Raw genomic sequence first — 23,476 nt, 5'->3', positions numbered from 1 at the left:
ATTTTCAAATCATTGTTCAGTTTAATTTTGAGAAAAATATAAATTTAGATAACGAATACAAACGTGAAATTTTGGAAAAAATTCTAACCTTACATTTTTTTCAGAATTATAGAATAAGAATTTAGAAAATTAAGAAATCAGCAATTCCAAAATATCAGAATTTCAGAATTTTTTTAAAATTTAGAATCTTTGAGCTTTAGAATTTAAGATTTTTTTTAATTTTTTAACTTTAGAATTTTTTAATCATTTAATCTTTCTGACAAAATGTATGATTTTCTCTGTGGTCCCTATATGCAGAGGAAACGACCAATTTTAGAAAAAATCTCTGAGGATGGTGGGGCAACTGCCTCGTATTGTCCCACCCTGTGTGCGCCAGTAATTTGTAATTTTCAACAAAGCAAGTCCAAATTATTTGATTTTCAAACCTAAACATATTGCAAACAAGCAACGCGCGAAGAAATGCCTTTTCTTCATGACCCTTTTCTTAAGCATTTTTATATAGAGTTTTGCGTTCCTTCCGGACTGACCAATATAAAAAATTAAATATTATTAATGTTGCAAAGTTTGGCCTGGAAGACATTCAAATACATCATCAAGGGCGAATTTTCAAAAAGAAATGAAATTTTGTAGTTATATTTTTAAGATCATCAAAATTCCCTGACCCAGCTTAAAATTCCCTGACTTTCCCTGACTTTTCCAGGTCAAATAAAATTCCCTGACAATTCCAGGTTTTCCCTGACTTTTCCAGAAATCGACACCATGAAATTATAATTGGCTTTTATCTTGTTTAGTTTATGTTTGTTTTTGCTAGTATTTGGCCTATTCTACCACCTAATATAATTACTTTTTGCCTATCTATTTTTTTACGTTTTTACAGTCACCTCTTCCATTATCATTTAAATTGTAAAAAATGCGTAGATACATAGTCTGGTACACTAGAAAAATTACTGCATACTACATTTTACTTAAAATATAGGAAATGGTAGTAAAAAACATAGCCAAAGCTAAAAAAAAATACATTTTTAAATATATTGGCAAAGTCACATAAAACAAGTCAACCTTCCAACCCATACATTTTCTAAAATTTTAAGACTTCTTTTTTCCAATGCTTTTTAAGGATCAAAAATTGTTTGAAAATAGATTTTTTGCTATTTTTTTTAGATCGGAGCCCGTCTAAAGGCGGGGTTGAGCTGTAGAGCAGGGGTGACCAAAGTATGACCCACGAGAAGATTTTTTGTGGCCTGCGGACCCGTTTTGAATTATCATGTAAAATGGCCCGTTGATCACTTCTAGAGCTTTTTTTGAAAATGTTTCATAAATCAATTTTTTGCTTTTTGGGTGTTTTTAGAACCGCCTTGAGCAGTGATGCAAATGAGTGATAGAAAAACTATCAATTGATTATCTCTGCACCAAAAACATCCGAGAGTATAGTGGCCGTCACTATTGCCGTTCAAGAGCCAAACGACATGTGACACCTAGTGTTGAGTAGCAGAACAGAGCGAAGAATGTCGATTGAAATTTCCGCCCTTTGAGGTTATGTATGCGAATTCTGTTTTGTTAAATTCCAGCGTTCAAAATAACTTTTGAGCAAAAATTCGAGCTGATACTTTGTTAACTTTTGATGCTCTATCATTTTAAACAATATAATTTTTTCAAAATTATTTTTTTTCCAAATTTTTTTTATTGCGTTAATTTATAGAGGGCAATAAGTTTACACTCGTACTACTTGAGTTTTTTTCTCAAAAGTTGTTTTAAGAGCTGTAAATTCAATTTTAAGTTTGCATTCCTATGTAACCGAACAGCGAAAATTTGAATCGTCATTCTTCGATGCTTTGCGCCATCTGTCGGAATTTTTGAGCTTTTAATCGCGAATAGCTTCTGAGATCTCTTCTTGTGTCTCGTGATTCCCAGCGATGTCATTCTCTCACTCTATCACTCTTCCCCTTTTCCTCGACAATGCGCTCTCACCGCTGAGTCTCTCAATCTCTCCGGAAACTGCAATGATAGAACGCGAGATGGCGATCAGGAGCCTACCACGGCGCTGAGAGTTTCAATAAGGAGAGAAGAGCAGTTGTTTTTGAAGCATGAATATTCAGGTTGGATAATTGTAGTTGCTGAGAGCTGATATTTTGATATTTTAACATCCCTGGCCTTGAGTCGGGGGTATTCAAAAGCAACCGAAAACCGAAAATTGAAAATGTAGTTTATTGGACCCTTCCAAAAAAAAAAAAAAAAACTCTGGACTTGTAAAGTGATTTAATACTTTTTTTAAATTAAAAACAATAATTTTATGCTAATCTTCTAGTAAATATCATCAAAGCTTTCATCAAACATCAAACAAACAAAAGCATCTTTTGCGATTAGTTTAGGATGGTGCAAAATCTAGTACCGGATATACACATTTCTGAAAAAAAAATTATGAAAAAATCTTCGTGGATCAAGTTATAGGCATTTTTAGGGGAAATATGGTATATGGCCCTATTTTGGACCTACTATGCAAAGCGTCAACATAGTTCGCATAGTTCTCAGGAACGGTCTAACTAATTTGGCTCGTTTCAGGATTGTTTTGTGCCTTAATTTATGCTTAACAAAGTGTACTATTGAAAATTTAAAATAATTTAACCATTCCATTGTAATAAGCATTTCAAGTAAAACATTTTTGGATGCTTTTGGACTTATTGAATGTATTTTGGAGACATCGCTGAACCTATTTTGGACCCACACTCTGATTGGTTGAAATTTGGACAACTCGAATTGCGGCGTGCGGCGGCAACACGCACACTTACAAAAACTCGGTTTGATAAACCAAAGGGCCTATCCACGATTATAATTTGGAAAATATTTATTTCAGAAATTAAACAATTATGATGAAACAATGGATTTGAATTTGAGAACGTGTTTTAATCATTTTGAATGGTCTCTGTCCTATTTACAATTTGCATATTCTTACGACCTAATTGTTCAAGTATTAGAACATAAAAGACAACCCGTTATTACTCGTAATAAAAACCCTTTATCTTAAAATTAAATGAATGACACAGATACATAACAAGATACAATGAAAAAAGGTTCTAAATTTTACGCAGATTTTACTTATGTTCAAATATTATTAAACAATCAAGAAATTTTAAAGGGAGATTATAGCTTGTAACTTGGTGTGAAACTTTCTCATCTGTCATGTTAAACTTTACAGTTGCTTGACAAAAAGTTTAACTACATGTTGCACTTTAAAAACAATGCAATATTTGAAAAAAATCTTTGTTTGAATACCAGGGTGCCTTTGATAGTCATAGTTTGTCTTTTTAAAAGCAGATTTGAGGTTTTCAAACATTATTTTTACTTCGAACTTACCATCACTTGAGTTGCTGATATAATTTTTAAGAAAATCATTCATGTCAATACTTAGTTAATTATGTTTATAAGCTTTTTAATATAATACATATAAATTTTAAGTAATATTGTTAAAAATTCAGAACTTTGCCTGAAATTCGTTGAAACTAGTTTTGTTTATTAAATTATGGATTTATATTACATGTATAACTGAATTTAAAGAATGAATCAAAAGTTTTCACATTTTATATGGAATTTGTTTTACTGGAAATGCCTTTAAATTATGAGATTTTTTTAAATTATGTTTCAACAACAAATAATATTTAATAATATTTATATTACTTATTTTACCTTTTCCTAGTAGAAGATTGTCCGAAGAATCCGAAAATGCATTCCGTTTTACGATTCAAAATCATGCTCATTGAAAAAATCATGACACGTTGAGAAGATGAAAATAATGCTATTTATCAACATTTTCTTAGTTATAGTTAACTAACTTTTTAAACTTTTCAAAATTTCATGAAAAGTTCTTCATGAGGTACTTTGAGCACTTCTCTACCACGGTCAGTATGATTCCATACCATTCCGTACGTATTCAATTTTTACTCTTCATTTTGCGGAAAAATATCAAACCTATCAAAGTCACCCCGGCTATATGTCTCAAATCATAAAATTCATAATGTTAACATCGCATTAACCTCTGATGCTTATTTTTTTTCGAAGATTTTTATTTTTCTAGCTGATTTAATTGTGTTTCTAACATGATTGACACGGTAAAATTTAAAAGTGTAATTTATTATAAACCAACGCTGCCAATTGTGAAAATATCGTTATACCTGTATTTTTAAAAATTATATATGGATAAATATGCAAAAATCAGATAAAACTTAGAAAAATATATTTTCCATATGTATATTTCTCTGATTAGTTTGTAATACGTCTTAAAAGCCATCACGATCTCCGACACATATTTGATTTTTTTTTTCTGAACCAAACTAAATTTTGTTTGTTTTCCAGTAAAGAGCATTTAAAAGACGTGCAGATGATAATTCAAAGCATTTTTTACTTATATTTCGTAAATTGATCGAGATCTGATCGAAAAATGGATTTGTTTACAACTAGCGCTTAGGATCTTTTTAAAACAAACTCAAGATTTTTTTAAATTTAATTCATACGACTTTTTCAAAAACCACTCGTAAGCGATGTTGACAGCTCCTGTCACGGTGACAGCTGACGATTTAATGAACTAGACCCTTTAGGGTTTTCAATCGTTTCCCCTTCAATTCCAACAGGGTAGCCAGTTGCATTTTTTGAAGCAAAAATTAAAAATATATGCGGCTAAATTGGTGATAATGATGTTAATACAAAAAAAAATCAACATCGGTTTAAATTTTGGGATACTTTGCAATCGGTCCTAACAATCATCTAAATCTCTAGCATCAATTTGCATTTTTATCGTTTAAAAAACATATTTTCATTGTTTCTGTTAATCATTTGCTGTTTAAAGCTCATATTTCATTCAAATAATTACAGTAAAGAAATTTAATTCAAAATATTAAATTAAAAAAATTCAATCCATTTCAATGAAATATCGAAATAAATTGATAAACAAAACTGCCAACACCTTGTTATGCATGTGTTGGTGATAGCCTTGAACCGACTGCAAAGTAGCTCCAAAAACTGATCCAACGCGGCTGATTTGAACAAATATTTTGAAATGAGTTTTTTTCGATAATAGAATAGTTATTTCAATGGTGACCGGCCCGTGGCTTAATGGCTACGGCTCCCGCCTCATAAGTGGAAGGTTCCGGGTTCGCATCCCGACCGGTCTCCTTGAAATTATTCGACTTTAATTGAACTTTGAATATGAACAAAAAACGCATGGAATCAGGTGGGATTCGAACTCACACCTTTGGATTGGTAGTCAGATACTCTAGCCACTCGGCCACCGAGGGGTTGACACCCCTTGAGTTAATTAATCCGTAGTGGTGAAATAATTTCACAAGGTCATTTACTATATAATACAACAATCCCTTCCCCAACGATTCCCCTACACACACTACACACCATATTCTATAAATAACTCGAAGTGGTTGGTACGGTATGTCCTCACTTCTTCTTCTTCCCCTAATGATTCCATGAAATGTGGGTTCCGTTCATAGAATCTGTCTCTTGCGGTTAATGCAACGCAGTAGGCCGGGCCGCTTTAGTGAGTGTAATACATTTCGGGGGTTCTCGAAAGTACTGCAATCATTAATAATGACAAGAAAGAACTTAAGGCGTAATCTAACCATAAGTTCTTCCCGGATGCTTTCTTCGGACTGGCTGCGCTTGTGTTCGATTAGATTAGATTAGATTAGATAGAATAGTTATATCAATGGTTTATTGACGGAAAACAAGAAAGAATTAAATAAACAACAGTTACATTGCTCGGAAACCGGACGAAATTGCTTGGTGTGAAACAGAAAAAATCATCAAGGTGTCGCGAGCCAAATCTGATAAGCAACGAGGCCGGAATTTTTGGACCTAATCGATGTGCTAGGAAAATGAAAGGAAGTTCGAATGGCGTTGGAAAAAGTGGCTGAAAAAGCGGAAATAATCAAAAATGTTAACATTTTTGGAAGAGGTTAGATACAAAACGATCCAGCCTACACTTTCTGTTGGTTGGATTCAATGAATTCGTACTTTAAAAGCCTGAACTACCTCGATTAATAAAAATAGGTCCAAAATAGGTACTAAGTCCAAAATAGGGTCATATACCCTATATTGCAAAAATGTCCAGCTTTAGTCTGATGATAATCTGAAGATTCGATTATCCGAAGGGAAATTTTCGGATAATCGTGTACGGAATGTAAAGTTGCAAAGTGATATTATTATTTTAATGCATTTTTTTTTGCAATAATTTGAATCGCTTTTTAAACAAAACCAAGTTCAAGACGTTAGTCCCAATCTCTGCTTTTTCCTTCTCAGACATCAAAACAGAGTCACCACGCAAACTTAAACGCAAAGATTTCCGTATTATTGTTTCCGCCAGCTTTTCCGCGCTGGGACAATTTCGCAGCGATGGGGTATTTTCTTGGTGTGGTTCTCAGATCAGCAGAATCCGTCCAAAGTTCAATTTTCCCGCCCCGTGTGCTCGGTGCTCGGAAACTGCGCGACAACAACACGGGAAATCAACAGGGTAAACAAATTTTCTTAATAACACGGTCATCGGGTGATTAATTTAATGGTATTTTTTCTTTGAACACAGTAGCGGATTTGCTGGTTGATCGTGCACGTGTTTTGATAATTTCTTGGTAGGTTGTTTGAAGAAAAGTAGATTTTGAATTTAAAAATGTCTTTTTAATTTCAAAATGTTTGGAATCATTTGTCTGAAAAAATAGAGTTAAACCACATTGCTACAAAATAGTGAACGCTTCTACAGATTACCCAGGTTGAAGGACCGGTTCCTGAACCTGGGTCTGTTCCCAACGCGACCGGGCGCCATTCTTCCTGTGTGATTATTTGTAAAGTAAACGCTGCTGGAGAACCCGATCTAAAAATAACGCAACCGTTCTTCGAAGAAAGAAACCCTCGTGTGAGCAACATCTTGGCGCGGTTTCTTGTGCGGGGTTAAGTGCCAACAACGCTGTGGTGTGGAATCAGCTGGTTTTGTCAGATTATTCACCAGAAATTCTCCCGGCAAGATAATTAATGGCGGTTCTCCGTTTGTGGACCACTTTAGTGAACGGAAGGAGTGGAGACGCATGGCACTAGGTGTTTCAGATGAATTTACGATGCGCAATTAGAGGCTGACGTGAAATTAATAGATTCAGTCGAACTACAGGGAACTAAATTCTGGATGTTTGGAAAATTTGGCAGACATGAAATAGCAAGTGCTCCACGTAAGTGAAAGTATTTTTTTTTCCTATGAATCATGAAGAGTATCAGGGTCGCATTTTCAATGGCAATTTATTTCTAAACTTAATGTTAACATGTTAAGGTTAATGTTAACATTCCAGAGGTCGCATCGCTACGGTGTTGTGATCAATTCCAGCCTGTGATGGTACAACACTACCTTCCCTTTACTGAGCAATCCCATCCAGAAGGGAAACGATAATCAGTTGTGTTGGTTCGAGCCTATATTTGAATCCCGATCTACCGCTTACGAGGCGGAAGCATTACCACTGGTTAAAAATTCATTATTCAGCCCGATAACACCGATTAACGAAATTTCTGCGCAGGCTCAACTCGAAGGGAAGCATAAAATTGGGGTCCCCAGAAACACGTGCACTTCGAATTTTTCAAAAATATTTAGAAAGGGCCGAATTGTTTTGCTCCAATGTTTGTATGGAGAATTAATGTTCATCACAGCTGTTCGCTACTTTCACATATTGCACACAGAAAAAAAATATTCCTATAAATTAAATTACAGTGCAGACTCGATTATCCGAAGACCTTGCCAAAATTTTACTTCGGATAATCGAATCACATTTTTTTTGTTGTTTTATTTTTATTTATTTTTTTATTCATAGCTTATTTTTATTAGGTCCTATTAGGTGCTGCGACCAGGTTGGGACCGAGGATCAGTTTTAAATTTAATATATAATTATAACAAAAATAGCAGGCCAAGGATTGATACCTAAGAGCATGCAATGGCACTGACCTTGTTGCGTGCTCTTCGGTTGATGTCCACGTAAGGAACATCCTGGAAGGAGCGTAACTAACTACATCCGTAGTTCTGTTAGATCATCCGAATTATCTTGATCAGAACAGTATAGCTCTGGTTCCTTGCGAGTGTCCTATTTTCTTACCTCCACGTTGGCTTGATTTTCATGATGACCTAGCTGGTGGCCTGTGGAAACGGATCGTAAACCTTTGACCACCGCGGGTCAGAGTCGAGACGGCTAAAAGAAAGGGGCGCGACAACGTGGGAATGGGAAATAATTTGTGATTGTAGACGGTATTGTTTTGATTCGCAGTATGCTGAGTCAACTGCTGTGGATGTACCTGAAAACCTATCCACCTAAAATTTCATTATCTTTCTTCTAAAATTTGCGTCAGATTTCACCGATAAAGACCGATTAGATTAAATTAACACCTGAAACATCGCACAACGGGGTTTCTCTTCTCTTCATTCTCAGCTACCACCTATCTCCTATTTTTATTTTGCTCTTCTGATTCCCAATTCTTCACTGATTCTTCTATTTAATATCCAACATTTGATTTTAATTTTACTAACTTTTGATTCTCTTATCTCTCAAAGCTTTTCCACTCTTTTCTATCAATTAATACTGCTGTAACAAACTTTGTTTTGTTTTTTTTTCCTTTAAAATATACTTTTCCTTAATGTACTAGTAATATCAAGTCTATTTATCATTCGCCTAATCTTTTTTTGATTTTATTGCGAATTTATTTATTTGAATAATTCTTTATCTGTCCTATAAATTATCATTACTATAATCTAAGCTTGTTTTGTATCTCCATTTATTAACTATTGTCTAATTTTACATCTAATACATCTAGCTTCTCATTTTTATTCTTCAAAATACGCTCATCCAGGCCTGCAAAATGTTTCCAACCCAGCGTACACATGAAGCAAACCAAAATGTTTGTTCACTGCTAGCATCTGACTGTAAGCCTACTGTGCACTATGGGCCATCTCCATACAAACAGGCGGCCAAATTATTTTTTTGCTTTTTAAATGTTTTTTCATACAAATTTGGGTAATTGTATGGTATTGAAATGATATACGTACATTTTTATGACATTCCATGTTTTTCAATAGTTGATTGTTTATAATAAATAGTCTTTTCATACATTTGCAAGTGCAACAGAGTTGTGTATATATTGTATTGCAAGTTTATATTATTAAATTATGGATAAGTTAATACATCCCCACTTTAAGGACACAACCCCTCCCTCCTCTTTCTTTCACCCCCCCCCCCTCCCCTCCTCCCATCCAACAAAATTGTGTTAAGCGTAATAAATTCATTTTTAGTCAAATATTTATTTTTTACTGCTGTGTGTTTCTTTTTGTGAGTCCATGCCATATAACTTGAGACCCACCTCCCCCCCCCCACCCTTACGGGCATAATTGCGAAAATTTTAATTGTAAAACCAAATAACAGAAAAATTAATTTTATCCAAAATATTAATTATGAAGTAAAACGATAAAATACAACACATATTCTAACTAATCCTAATGTTCTTGTTCATGAAAATTCTTTTGATTATTGAGTTTCTAACGGCTTCAAGATATGTTAAAGGTACTTTTTATGATGTTTTGTACTAACCAACATAGAACTTTAATGTGGATCAGTTTCATGGATTGATCGCAGAAATTCATCATGCTAAGTCAATATTTTGCTGAATACTTTTTTCAAATTGAGATTCCTAGTTTCGCTTGAGAAACTTCGGTACGAATACCTTTTTTTGACTAAGGTACTCAATATTAAACTGAGGCAACAGAAAATTCCAATAAAGTCAGGTAGGTAGCAAAGCAAGTGAAATAAACGGGCGCATATGTAGATTGCAGCAAATTTTGATAAAACGTAAATGTTCAAAATGGCATATCTCCGAAAACGCAAAAAATCGCAGGCTGGAAATTTCAGCAATGTTAGATTATGATCCAATCTTTCAAGTGATCTTAGTTTCATGTTTAGCATCGGCTATCAAAAAAAGTACTCGATTAACAAACACAAAAAAATAAGTTTTGTCAAAAAAATGCTTCAGTTATTCGATGAAAACTTCAGTTTTTGGTTTCGAAACAACATTTTATCTATTAATAGTTTCAAAGCTTATCTCATTACCTTTCCAACGATGTACAATTGTCCTAATGAAATATTTAAATTGCTGAGCTATGTTAAAATTAAACAATCAGCCTTTTTTACGAAAAACGCTAGTTTTTTACTCCATTTTTTGACTTTTAGCTTGCGTATCTCCGTAATGAACAAACTTAGAGCTTTGAAAATTTGGATTTTTCTTAGTTAGAATGTTTACTTTCGAGAAAAAAATACCAAAAAATATTTGGAGAAGGTAACTTTTTTGAAACTTGGCCACCCAATGTACCATAGTGCACTATGGGGTTTCAGGCGGCCATAAATCGAAAAACCGACATACTCTAATTATTTTTTTGGTATTTTTTTTCGAAAATAAACATTTTAACTAAGAAAAATCCGGAGTTTGAAAGTTGTAGGTTCAATATTCACTGAATTGCAGACCTTCTAAGGCGAAAATGGTAAGAAAAAACATGTTTTTTGACAAAAAAATGATTATTTTTCATAGTTGTACTGTGTAGCTGTTTATGTATTTTTTCCTGCATCATTATAAATATTCAGAAAGGTAATTGATTCAACTTTTCAATAACATTTTACAAAACACACTTTTATAGGCTAAAAAAAATAATAAAAATAAAAAAAGATGGATTTTTATTCAAAATTTAGTTTTTTTCGACTTTGTTAATGGAGTACTTTTTTTGTGTGCATTTGTGCGATCTGAAAATTTTGCAGCTTAAAATTTGAACCATGTCCTAACTTGTCTCCAAATTTCAAAGTGCACTTATGTGCACTTTTTGAGTTATGCCATTTTGAACATTTTGATTCATGCAAGAAAATTAATGATTTCGCGTATACGCTTGGTTAAAATCACATTATTCACCTGCGGAGGCAGAAATGACGTACCTGCTATGTATGTTTTGAAATTGATTTGATATTCATGACTTTGTTGGTACCGTAAACTGGGGTGACTTTGATAGCCCGGGGTGACTTTGATAGGTTTTTCAAATGCCCGTCAAATTAATATTTAAACATTTTTGAGAATTTTCAAAGAGAGGTGGATTTAAACTCAAGAAAAAGAGGAGGGAGATTGAACGTAAATCAGAAACTTTAACATAGCATAAACCGCCATTCCGTGCATCAAATAGACAGAGCAAGAATATTAAAATTCACCACTTTAATGCATGTGGCCTCAAATATATGAAAAAATCGAAAATTAAACTTTTTTTTGGAAAAATATCAAAATTCATTTGTTTTCATTATACTAAGTACAAACAACACAAAAAAGTCACAAAAAAGCAAAAAAATATTTTTGGCCGCTCGCTTATATGGAAATACCCCATAGTGTAGTGCTGTGTCCGTTCAACCACTACCGCCTGACTCGTGCCGGTCGGTTGCTGGAGAACGAGAGACGTGAAAAAATGAGCTACACTCACTCAATTCGTGTCGTATGACTGACTCGTAAAATCCTCTCTAAACACTATTTGACTATTTTTAAACAATTGAATGGTTCTAGACTGTGCAAAACACTTAAAACAACCATAACTTATATTCAAAATTACATTTCCACGCATAAATACAAACTTTTTTGTGTAAAAACTTGTTTCTTTATGTGTGTGCGTGCAACGTCGAATGAGCGTTGGTCGACTACTGCCTCGCATTGCAGCTGCTCAGTGAGCTAGGGCACTCACGACTGAGACGGGTTTGTTTATGTCACGGTTTTGCTGTTCAGTGAATGGATCTGAAAAAATCGTGTATGCGTCGCCGATTTTCGCGTCAGGACCCCTGACATTTTCAGCTCTGCGCTCATCATTCTCTTACTATTGATACTTGATTTTTATAAAATAAATTCTCTTTTACTGTCTATTGTTTTCAATCTTCACCCTTTTTTTGAAACAAGTGAGGTTTGAGCCCTTACTCAATTTATGGAATGGTTAAAGGATTAACACAAATATTACTATTGTATTTTTGGTAAACTTTTATAACATGCTTAGGACCAAAAATTGTAACAAAACACCGTGACAAAAGAAATAGCAACAGATAAACACGACTCAACATTAGGGAAGATTTCAGGAGAAAACAATACACAGTAAATAACAATAAGTTTTTGGATTCAAACTAAAAATAAAACAGTTTTTGCTTTAATGAAAGTTGATAGGCACACTATAAATGGTTAGGCGCTTATACTTACATCAAACCCTACTTAATGTACCACCCCCGGCCGAGTTAAAATGCGTAACCGGAAAAGAAGGTGTGCATGCCTGGCACGAACACTCAAAGCGTGTTCTAGCGTGCTGCTCGTACTGACTCAGAGCAAGGGTGAGATGTAGGTGTAAGGGCAGTGCGTGTTCGTCGGGAACCTAGTGCATAAGATCGGTCAAGGCCTGTTCTTACACTGAAAATTGCGAATTGCGAATTATAACAAAAATAACTTCTTATTCTCCGTACTCCGAGACCATGTTACTGACGACCTCCCCGACTTCCTCCTTCGTGGCTCTACCGTCTCGGGAGCCACTGCTTCCTTGGCTTCTTCCTGCGGGGCGAGGGCGATCCTTCGATTTTCCGTCCGGAACTGCGCCCGGCAGCGGAGGGAACTCCGCCGGCGTCAACGCCGGAATTGCTGAACTCTGCTTCTCCGCCTTCCTTGCCGGTGGTTTCGGTTTCGACGCCTGCTGGCGCCTCTGGATCAAGTCCAGAGCAGTTGACACACCGCTTCGACTCTGCTTCTTGGACTTTGCACTCGTCCGTCTTGTGGAGACCCCCACAGTTGTTGTAGGCCTTCCACCGGATGATAGTGCTTGCCACAACTTTCATTGCAATTAGCTTCTTCAGATTGGTGTATCCATTGGGGAAGACCACAATGTACGGAGTTTCGTCCACGGTGGACTTTTCCTTCCGCTTGATGACATAACATGGAGGTGCTCCAGCGCGTCCAGCTTGAGATCCCTCTTCAGAAGGTACTTGACCTCATCCGGTTTCAGTTGATCAGGTAACCCGGTGAGATCGTTCGCTTCTTCGGCCGTGGGTCTAGAATTCCACTTTCTTCTTCTTAAGGAGCTCTTGCAACTTACCAAAATCTTTGACAGAGAAGCAGGTCACCTTGGTTCCAAATCGGGTTAGTTTGTAAATCGGGTCGAAACCAAATTTACAACTTTCCACTATCGCCACGATCTTGTAAAAGTCCGTGATGTTCTTCACTATCAAAGGTGGTTGCTTTTGTTTACTTGCCGACTGGCCGGGTGCTGGAACCGTCGGGGCGTCCCCTCCTCCTGCTAGACTGGCATTGTTGTTGTTTTCCGCTAGCGGGCTGAACTTGTTGTTGTTGAGCAGATTCTGCTCCACTTTGCTATCGTCATCTTTCTTCCTTTTGCATTCGTTCGCCTCCATTCCTCGGAATGTTGGGGCGGAAGGTCCACCGAAAGAACAACGACGGCCACTATCGGTACTTTTGACCCGCAAAACACGACACCTCCAAACGTAAACAAAGCCGCGAGCGCGCTGCTGCCACACGTCCGTCACACAAGAGCACAGCGGGAGAACTGTGATGAAATATTGAAAAAAAAATGCATTTTTAATTTTATGGGCAATCAACCATTCAAATGTGACTAAACTGGGGTTGCAGAACTCGAATTTGATGTTAAAAGCAAGAAAATAAAAAGAAACTTCGGATAATCGAGTCTTGACTGTATTAATCATGTACTAAAAGGTATCATGATAAATGATATATATTTACATTAGCTTCATTGGAAATTTACATTAGTTTTGATAGAATAATTCAAATCAACTAATTTTGATTGGCTAATGGGAATGAGAAGCTCGACTTGGATTGCATCAGTAGGAAAAGAATGTGGCCTTATTCTATTTAAAAAGTATTTAAGCGGACAGCAAAAGAAATTTCTCTCTCGTCGACGGCCAGGTGGAATAACGCTGGACTGGAGTTGAATGGACGACGGATAGGACATTGTCAGTAATTATGATATTTTTTTGCTTTTTTTTTCATTGATTGAAAAACCTCGAATTTCTTTAAATGCTATCATTTTTTCATTATCTTTGACTACAGGAAATCTGATATTTTTGAGCCATATTTTAAATTTTGAGAAGAAAATTTTTCCTATGATTTTGTTTTGATTTTTGTTTTTTTTTGTTTTAATATCTAATTTTTTTGATTATAAAATTTCTATACATGATTATTTTTTTTGTCATATTCATACTTATGGTTTTTCTCTTGAGCGAGTTGTGGCGCTATAACCACGGCAAATAGAGTCCAGGCATTCGTGGAAATACAATGTCCCATCCCAGAGGGTCCCGGAGTACCAAACCTTCTTAGCATGGTGCTCCCAACAAATAGAGTTATTTAAGGCTGATCTCACGCACACCAGCGTCGTGCGTATTTGTTTTGCTGGCCGGTACAAAATTTAACCTCAATCTTTTTCGTGTACGTACACGCAATACATGCGCACGTAGATAACTCTATAAAACCAAAATCTCGGAGCGTATGGTGGGGTGTCCCCACGCTTCCTCCTCCAATGTCGATTTAGAATTGTTTTGTTGTTCGAACACTTCGTGCTCAAACTCCACCCACTTCAACGAATCATGTCTCTGCAATAAAACTTTACACAGTAGGCCTGGCCGCTTTAACGCTTGGGATGTTTCAATGCATTCTAATGCGCACTAAATGTTAATAACTGACAAGAGTGCTCGGCGTTATCTAACCCAAGGCACTCTCCAGGATCCCTTCGAAAGATTGGCTGCACTAGGGTTTGATTAGATTAGATTAGATTAGAAAAAAGTCAAATTATCGAGGGATTTTATTTTGTAAAATATTGCAATTGAAGAAAACTGAATTCTTTTGAACAATTTTGACTACTTATTTCATCAGTTTATTTGTTTTTGAGCAGAAAAATAGCCATTTGAAAAAAAGTTTTTTTTGCCTCTTATGGACCCCCTTTTCCTAAAGTGGACCCGGGTCCACTAATATTTACTGAAAACTGCACTACTGAAATTTTCAGTTAGCTTTTCACTGAACTACAGTAAAATTTGTATAGATCTGTCAAAGTTTGCTGAAATTTAAGCGAGTTTTAATTTACTGAAAATTTCAGTAGTGCAGATTTCAGTAAATTTAACTGAATACAGTATTGAGAAATTGGTTAACAGTTTAACTGGAATCACTGAAATGGCCATAACTCAACGAAAATTCAATCATAAAGTATAGATGCAGTTTTGTTGTGAAAATGCTAGTGGCCATGGCTGATTTCAGATGTCGAACTCAAAACACTTATTTTGGTAAAAAGGACAATTCAATATCAGTCAAGATTGATTTAAATGATGCTGAACATGCCAAATAAAAGTTTAGTAGGCACCAACACGCTTGAAATTGTGATTTTATTGAATTTTTCATCAAAAACCCTTCAGAGGGCCCACTATAGGAAAGGGGTCCACTAATGGATAACGTACCCTAGTTTTGAACCAAAATTCATTAATATTAAAAAACGATACTTAATCCACCTTTAGGTGGTTGGTGCCTTCCTCACATTCATAAAGTCAATACATTCAGTAAAAATAGCAACATTCCCTTAACATGTTTAACAAATCAATTTTATTACTGATTTTTTTTTGATAGGGTTCGCAGACCTTCAATTTTTCTGGCTCATCGGCAAGGTCTGATAAAAAAAAACCTATTCAACGAAAGTTCACATGGAAGATTCAGACATTATTTTTATCACAATATCTCAGATCCGGCCTCCAGAAAGTATATAAATAACACTTAAGTGCCAATAACTTTTGATAGGGTTGTCAGATCCTTGATGTTTTAGGCTCATTTGAAAGGTCTTTCAATTATCTAACTAACGATGGGTCGCATGATGGACCCGGACATAATTTTTACTGAAATATCTGAGATCCGGCCTCCAAAAAGTGTATAAATAACACTTAAGTGCTAATAACTTTTGATAGGGTTGTCAGATCCTTGATGTTTTAGGCTCATTTGAAAGGTCTTCCGATTATCTAACTAACGATGGGTCGCATGATGGACCCGGACATCATTTTTATTGAACTATCTGAGATCCGGCCTCCAAAAAGTGTATAAATAATACTTAAGTGCTAATAACTCTTGATAGGGTTGTCAGATCATCAATGTTTTGGGCTCATTGGAAAGGTCTTTTTAATACGTTTCTAAAAATGTATAACATGATAGGGTTTCTTGCAAAAACCACCCTTTTTACAATCTTCCGGACATACGCCAAAATCGTTTTTTTAGCATAACTTTTGAAGTACTTAACTAAACTTGCTGATTTTAAATAGAGACCTATGGGACCCCAAGACGGATCGAATGAGACTAATACGGACAAAATCCGTTCATCCAGTCCGGAGATAATCGAGTGACAATTTTTTTGTCCACCCACCTACACACATCCACACAGACATTTGCTCAGAACATGATTCTGAGTCGATATGTATACGTGAAGGTGGGTCTACGAGGTCGAATTAAGAAGTTCATTTTTCGAGTGATTTTATATAGAGACCCTAAATAGGGAGACTGGTCTAAGTTTGCTGAATCGATCTGGCAACGTATGTTTTGAGCTTGGCAACACTGATAAGTTTTGCTGGGGGTAAAGGCAAATGCTCGTTTGGATACGTCAAACTCGTGTCTGTTTGGGTACGTCAAATTCACTTCGACCAGTCTCCCTATTTAGGATCTCTAATTTTATAGCCTTTCCTCAGTAAAGTGAGGAAGGCAAAAAACATTTTTCTGCGTGTATAGGATAACATGTCAACAAAGTTTGATTGATATTGGAGAAGGTTGAGTAAAAAAGTATCTTAATGTTAGGGATGGAATCGTTCTTATATAAAGAATCTAATGTTTTGTTTTAGGACGTAAGGAAATTGATGAAATGAGTTTTTTTTTTGCAAAATTTTAGAGAAATTGGAGTTTGTTTCAAAATGTTCTTCAATTTATGAAAATAAAAAAAAAAACAGATCGAAAGAAGCGTCGACAACAAAAGCCACATGTGTGTTTGTCATGTTGTCGTCCTCAATTTCTTGCCCCATTCGACAAACGCGCTCGGAAAAGCAGTAAACTCTAGCGGAACTACACGAGCCAGACTGCTACCATCAATTGCGAGCCGACGACTCGTGCTCGTGCATTCACAATAATTACTGCGAACGATTTTTTTTAACTGCGTGCAGTTTGTGCACGATGTCACGGTCAGGATCGCCGTTCATTTGTTAAAAACTTGTTGATCGGGCGTAATCCGTTGTGACCGAATTTCTTTCTTGAGAGGTTTCAAAGACAATTGTTTGTTTTATTCGTTTATTCGTTTACTGAAACAGCAGATTTCCGCTGCTTCGTGCTTCTACAATTAAAGAGTCCCCGTTCAATTTTCCAGCAACTCGTCCTGTTCCTGCTTCATGACGCAGTCCAGCAGTTCGGCCGGGTGTACCTCGTAGTTCGGGCTGTCAATGTCCTCCTGCAGTGGCGGCGCCGGTGTAACTGGTCTACGCTTCAGACAATGCCGCACGTGCCGTTTGATTTCCTTGGACGTGTTGAACCGCTTGCGACAGTAGGGGCACTGCTTGGGGACGTGCACCGAGGACAGCGGCTGGTCCGGGGGTCGTTTCAAGACCGGGCAGGCCAGGCGCTGGTGGCGGATCATGTTCTGGTTGGAGGAGAAACCCTTGCGGCAGTACTTGCAGATGGCGGAGTTGATGTAGAGGGAACCGTCGGGATGCAGGACGGGGCAGACGTGGTCTTTGTGTTTTTTAAGGGTCTTGTCGTTGGTAAAGCCACGGTTGCAGTGCTCGCAGTAAATGCTGAAGGTTACGTTCTTGAGCACCGAACAGTTGCTAGTCTCGTGACGGTTCCGGGATGTGGTGGACGCGAAGACCTTGCCACAGTGTTGGCACGTCATGGCGTGCATTCTCATGTGGCGTTGATAGAGCGAACTCGCGTGGAAGCTCAGCTTGCAGTGCTGACACTTGAGCCTTCCCATGGTCACGAATTTGGTCTTTTTAGTGCGGTTGATCTTGATTTTAAACGTTGGCTTCGTCGTCGGCCTTTCCACTCTAACCGGCTCCGGTTCCTGCTCTTCCTCGCCCTCACTCTCGGCTTCGCTATCAATGATGTACCGTTGATGTGTCAGGGCTTCGTCTCCAAGTCCTTCCTCCCCGACCGACACCATCGGCGGCGGCGGCGGCGGTTGTTCCCCCGTAATCGCCTCAACTTCAGAATCCACGTCCTCGTCAATCGCAATGACCTGCGTCTGAGCATTTAACTTGCACTCTTCAGCCTGGAAGTTGTTTTCGTCTTCCGGCAGCGCTTGTTGTGTTTGTCCTTCCGGAGGATACGCTACATCGACGGTAGTGGTGGTCGTGGTCGCCACCAGTTGTTGACTGCCGGAACCGAGCACAAGCTGCTGGTGCAGAGTGGCGTCAGCTTGGCGGGACTGCTTCCAAAACTCGAAAGCGGCGTCCAGCCGGGCCATGCAGTCGTAACATATCTGCTGCGGAAAGTTGTCGCGGTTGGAGAACTGAAGTTAGAAAAGAAGCCATACAATATAAAGGTTAGACTTTTCCTCCGATGGACTTTCTCCACTTTCCCTAAGAAAGCTTGCAGCATAACGGTACAAAGCCACATAATTAGATCCTGTCCAACTCACCTGCAGCTGCGTGCAGTAAATCAGCATCAGATAGACCGGTTCTCCGTTGTTTTGCGAGATCGCGTCCACCGAAATCGCCTGGAAGTTGTCGGTCCGGGAGCACGTCCGGCAGCACGTGTCCATCGTGCTGGGATTTTAATTCAATCGATACGAAACACTGTTAGTAAACCAAGCCCTTAATTTAATCAGAAGTGCAACATGCAAACTTTTCTGTGGCGTTCGTTGCGGCCGGCTGAATGCACTGAAAATTGCAACAACAAGCATCAAGTTTGACGTTTGGGTTTTCTGCCTGCGCCTGCAGAATCCATCTCCTCGTCCTCGATAAGACAACAGGGTGACCAATCAAGAAAATTCATCTCTTTGAAAAATGAGTGTCGTTTTTTATAAATATTGTGCGTATTCCCGAAAAAGACACGCGGCATACCAGCCTCGAAACGACGCGCCGCACTTTCGGCAAATGCGCGCTGTCAAATCCCATACTGCGCGTTTTGTTTTTGTTGATCTTCTTCTTTGAATTGCATAGCATTGTTGCCGGGTATGTTTTTTATCGCACCAAAAGTGCAGAAAATCGCTGGTAACAGTGTTTGCGGCACATTCTGAAATGCCGCGCGGCGTGTACCTTCGAGAGAAACGGACAATATAAAAAAAGTTTAAACTGCACCCCAAGGTTTTGCAAGGACCGGCCCGTGGTGTAATGGCTACGGCTCCCGCCGCATAAGCGGAAGGTTCAGGGTTCGATTCCCGACCGGTCTCCTTGAAATTATTCGACTATAATTGAACTTTGAATATGAACAAAAAACGCATGGAATCAGGTGGGATTCGGACTCACACCTTTAGATTGGTAATCAGATTTTCTAGCCACTCGGCCACCGAGGGGTTAACACCCTTTGAGTGAATTAATCCGTAGTGGTGAAATAATGTCACAAGGTCATTTACTATAAAATACAACAATCCCTTCCCCAACGATTCCCCTACACACACTACACACCATATTCTATAAATCAAGCAAAACAATGCCAAAGGGCCGTTGTGGGTTTGTAAACAAAGAGTGTGTCCTGCTCACGCTAGAGGATGTTTACATCTGGCATGAAAGAGATACACTCTTTGTTTACAAACCCACAACGGCCCTTTGGTTTGGCATTGTTTTGCTAGAAATAACTCGAAGTGGTTGGTACGGTATGTCCTCACTTCTTTTTCTTCCCCTGATGATTCCATGAAATGTGGGTTCCGTTCATAGAAACTGTCTCTTGCGGTTAATGCAACGCAGCGGCCCTTAGTGAGTGTAATACATTTCGGGGGTTCTCGAAAGTACTGCAATCATGACAAGAAAGAACTTGAGGCGTAATCTAACCATAAGTTCTTCCCGGATGCTTTCTTCGGACTGGCTGCGCTTGTGTTCGATTAGATTAGATAAGATTAGATTAAACTGCACCCCAAGGTTTTGCTTTTAGCGGTATACGCACTTCGGAAGGAACCGGTCAAGAAAAAAAATCAAATGGGCAGAAGCGGCAGCGCAAGCAAGTCAGAGAGGGTGAAGAAAATCCCCAAGACATCGCTCCCTCTCCTTTGTTCTGCTGTTCGTAAAGCTTTTTCTTGACCCCTTTTTTCCGATCTGCATACTAGCCTTTTATCGCAAACAAATATTAAAAACTTCTATTTTCAAACTGTAGTATCTCTGGAGCCGCAAGCCGACGGTCGTTTCCAACCGTACATTTTTTTTTAGTTCAAGAGGTCATGGTCAAGGTACCTTGCTGGACTCGGCCGTCGGCTGAACTATCATGTGGTATGATTTAGAGATCCTTAATAGGGAGACTGGTCGAAGTGAATTTGACGTATCCAAACAGACACGAGTTTGACGTATCCAAACGAGCATTTGCCTTTACGCCCAGCAAATCTGATCAGTGTTGTCAAGCTCAAAACATACGTTGCCAGATCGATTTAGCCAGCATAGACCAGTCTCCCTATTTAGGGTCTCTAGTATGATTATGTGGTTAAAAATAAAACTTTTTTCGAGAAAAATAATATTTTTCCGACTGAATAAAAAATTTGCGAGCATGTTCAAACAATTATTCCTAGTGTCGGAGAAGTGATTAAAAATCAAAATTTTAATCCATATTTTTGCATAACTTAAACTTTTTCACTCCAATTGAGAACCCCTAGGTTATTTACGATCGTTTCCAATGACCGTGAGAAGATGCCAGAAAATGCAGCTAACAACTATAAATCCACAATATCCGTATTAAAAAAACCTATGTAAAATTTTCTCAGGAACTCGATGGGGAGGTCAAAACTTTATTTGAAATTTGCGCTCAATGTGAAAATTAAGCAACAAGTTTCCATTAGCGCAACATAGACTTAACCAAGGGGGCGTACACTGATAATATATAAAGTGACTCCGTTCGTTTGACAACAGTTGGTGTCAAACCATCGGGGTTTGCAGGATTCGAAGGGGTTTTATGTAGCACTTCAAAATGTCCCATAAGGATTCGGGATTGGTTTGACATTTTCCCATTTTTCTAGCAAATTACTGTTAAAAAAGGATATTTTTGAAATCCCAATTTCTTTGCAACAGCATCCAACACCCCGATGCTGGTGTGCTCTTTTTTACTAAGCTTGCTGGGATTCCCATCTAGATAGGACAAACGAGCACACGGGCATCAACCTATCTTTGTTCGGTTTGATTAGATTGCATTTAGCGCTCAAAATTGAAAATAAAATGATTCATACAAAATTTAAGCGCCATCAACAGTAAACCATAAACTCAGTCAGGAAACAGCCAATTTGTCGCCGCGGCGTCATCATCGTTTCATGAAAACGGTTCGTGAAAACGCGCTTAAAATGTCAAATAAAACGCGACCCACACGCACGCGGTTACTCATCAACATTCTTCACATTTTCATCTCAAGTGCATTAATTTACTCACCAACTCTCAGCTGATGACTAACGGAGGGATTTTCTTTGGCTTCTTTTTCTTCCAAGGACTTCACCGAAGAGGACCGCCAGGTTTACACGCCGCTGATTGCGGCCGCCATGCGTGGCCACTACGACGTGGTGCACATTCTGTTGACCCAGCTGCGGCCAAATCTGGAGAAGGAAGGTTGCGTCAAGTTCGACGGTCATCTGATCGAGGGTGCGTCCGCGCTGTGGGTCGCGGCCGGCGCTGGCCATTTGAACATAATAAAGCTGCTGGTGGAACATGGGGCGGATTTGAACCATCACACGCGAAACCTGTCGACGCCGGTGCGGGCCGCTTGCTTTGACGGTCGGTTGGACATTATCCGCTATCTGGTGGATCACGATGCGAACATTAATTTTGCCAACGCTTACAATAATACTTGCCTGATGATTGCCGCGTACAAGGGACACGCCGAAGTGGTGGAATATCTGCTGGAGAACGATGCGTTGCCGAATGAGCAGGCCAATTGTGGCGCCACGGCACTGCACTACGCGGCCGAGTGTGGCCACGTGGAGGTTTGTGGCGTTCTGTTGGATTATGGAGCGGTTTTCAAGCAGAATGAGTACGGAATGACTCCGGTGATTTGTGCGGCGGAACGGACCCGCGAAACGGTTGTGGAGTTGTTTGTGAACAGGGCTGGATTATTGACGCGGGAGGAACAGATTGACGCGCTGGAACTGATGGGAGCGTCGTTCGCGAACGACAAGGACAATTACAGCTTGGTAAAGGCTTTTCGCTACCTCATCTCGGCTATGGAACTCAGGTAAGCTTGTGTTCAAATTGATAATCCTTAAAATGGTTATATGATGTTTTCTCCCACAGATTCGAAGACATCAATCACCAGGTGCGCAAACCGATCCTCCCACCGATCCCAGCCTACGAACACTGGATAGAGTGCCAAACCATGCAGGACCTCCAAGCCATCCGCTACAACCACAACTCGCTGCACATGGAATCGCTCACCATCCGCGAGCGCATTCTGGGCCGGCACTGTCCCGAGGTGGTCCACTCGATTGTGTTCCGCGGCGCAGTGTGTGCCGACAACGGGCGCTTCGATCGCTGCGAAAGCCTTTGGCTGCACGCGATGCACCTTAAGCAGGCAAACTCCCTCTCGATTCAGCGCGATCTGCTGCGCTTTGCGCAACTCTTCTCCCAAATGCTCTCGATCAACGTGGCGCTGCGCTTCTGCAACGTAACGGAAGTGCTGGCCGCGTGCGTCGAAGAACTTGGCCTGAACCAGCAGAAGCTGGTCGATCCCGGTCCGAAAGATCTGATCGAAGTGATAGCCGAAGAGCACGAGCTGAACATTGTAACGGTGCTGTACTTGATCACGATAATCACGAAGCTGCTGCGGCAGAATACGTCGACGCAGGTCACGGATATTACGGAGGAGAACATGCGCGAAGTGTACCGGCTGGTGTACCGGTTAAACCAGATGTCGGTGAAGTTGCGCGACGATCAATCGCTGCTGCATCTGTCCGTGAATGGGGTCACTCCGGTGGATGACTTCCACACAGATGATATCTGTCGGTAAGTTTTACTATTTGTTAAAATATTTTTTTCAGAGTCATGTTAAATGTTCTTGATGACTTTTTGCCTTCTACAGCCTACAGGCCACTTTTTTTGATATCGTTTGAGTTGGCAGAGAATGAGCCAATTTATTTTTTTGTTTATTTTTTAACCTCCTCCCCCCAACCCTTCGTCGTAAATTCCGTCGGACGGGGAAGTAAATGTTGGCCCCGGTCGAACCTAGAGGTTAGTTCGTTAGCTCAGTCTAGGTG

The 23,476-nt window shown here is 38.9% G+C and overlaps 2 protein-coding genes across 2 annotated transcripts in view; one reads left to right on the top strand and one right to left on the bottom strand.

The window, feature by feature from the left end:
* Positions 1-23,476, top strand: part of LOC6043324 (protein fem-1 homolog B) — a 35,961-nt gene that overhangs the window by 11,088 nt on the left and 1,397 nt on the right. Inside the window, exons 2-3 of the mRNA XM_038260659.1 lie at positions 21,719-22,458; positions 22,518-23,225. Of these exons, the coding sequence (XP_038116587.1) occupies positions 21,719-22,458; positions 22,518-23,225 (1,448 nt within the window). The remainder of the gene's footprint in view (positions 1-21,718; positions 22,459-22,517; positions 23,226-23,476) is intronic.
* Positions 17,381-19,008, bottom strand: LOC119768891 (PR domain zinc finger protein 2-like). The gene is made up of 2 exons (XM_038260660.1): positions 18,740-19,008; positions 17,381-18,610 (listed from the first exon to the last, which is right to left on the bottom strand). The coding sequence occupies exons 1-2, from the start codon at positions 18,860-18,862 to the stop codon at positions 17,459-17,461; spliced, it is 1,275 nt and encodes a 424-aa protein (XP_038116588.1). The 5' UTR covers positions 18,863-19,008; the 3' UTR covers positions 17,381-17,458.

The sequence above is a fragment of the Culex quinquefasciatus genome, chromosome 3, assembly GCF_015732765.1.
Source record: "Culex quinquefasciatus strain JHB chromosome 3, VPISU_Cqui_1.0_pri_paternal, whole genome shotgun sequence".
NCBI lineage: Eukaryota > Metazoa > Arthropoda > Insecta > Diptera > Culicidae > Culex > Culex quinquefasciatus.
Note: the sequence above shows the minus strand (reverse complement) of the source record. Positions and strands in the feature narration are given on the sequence as shown.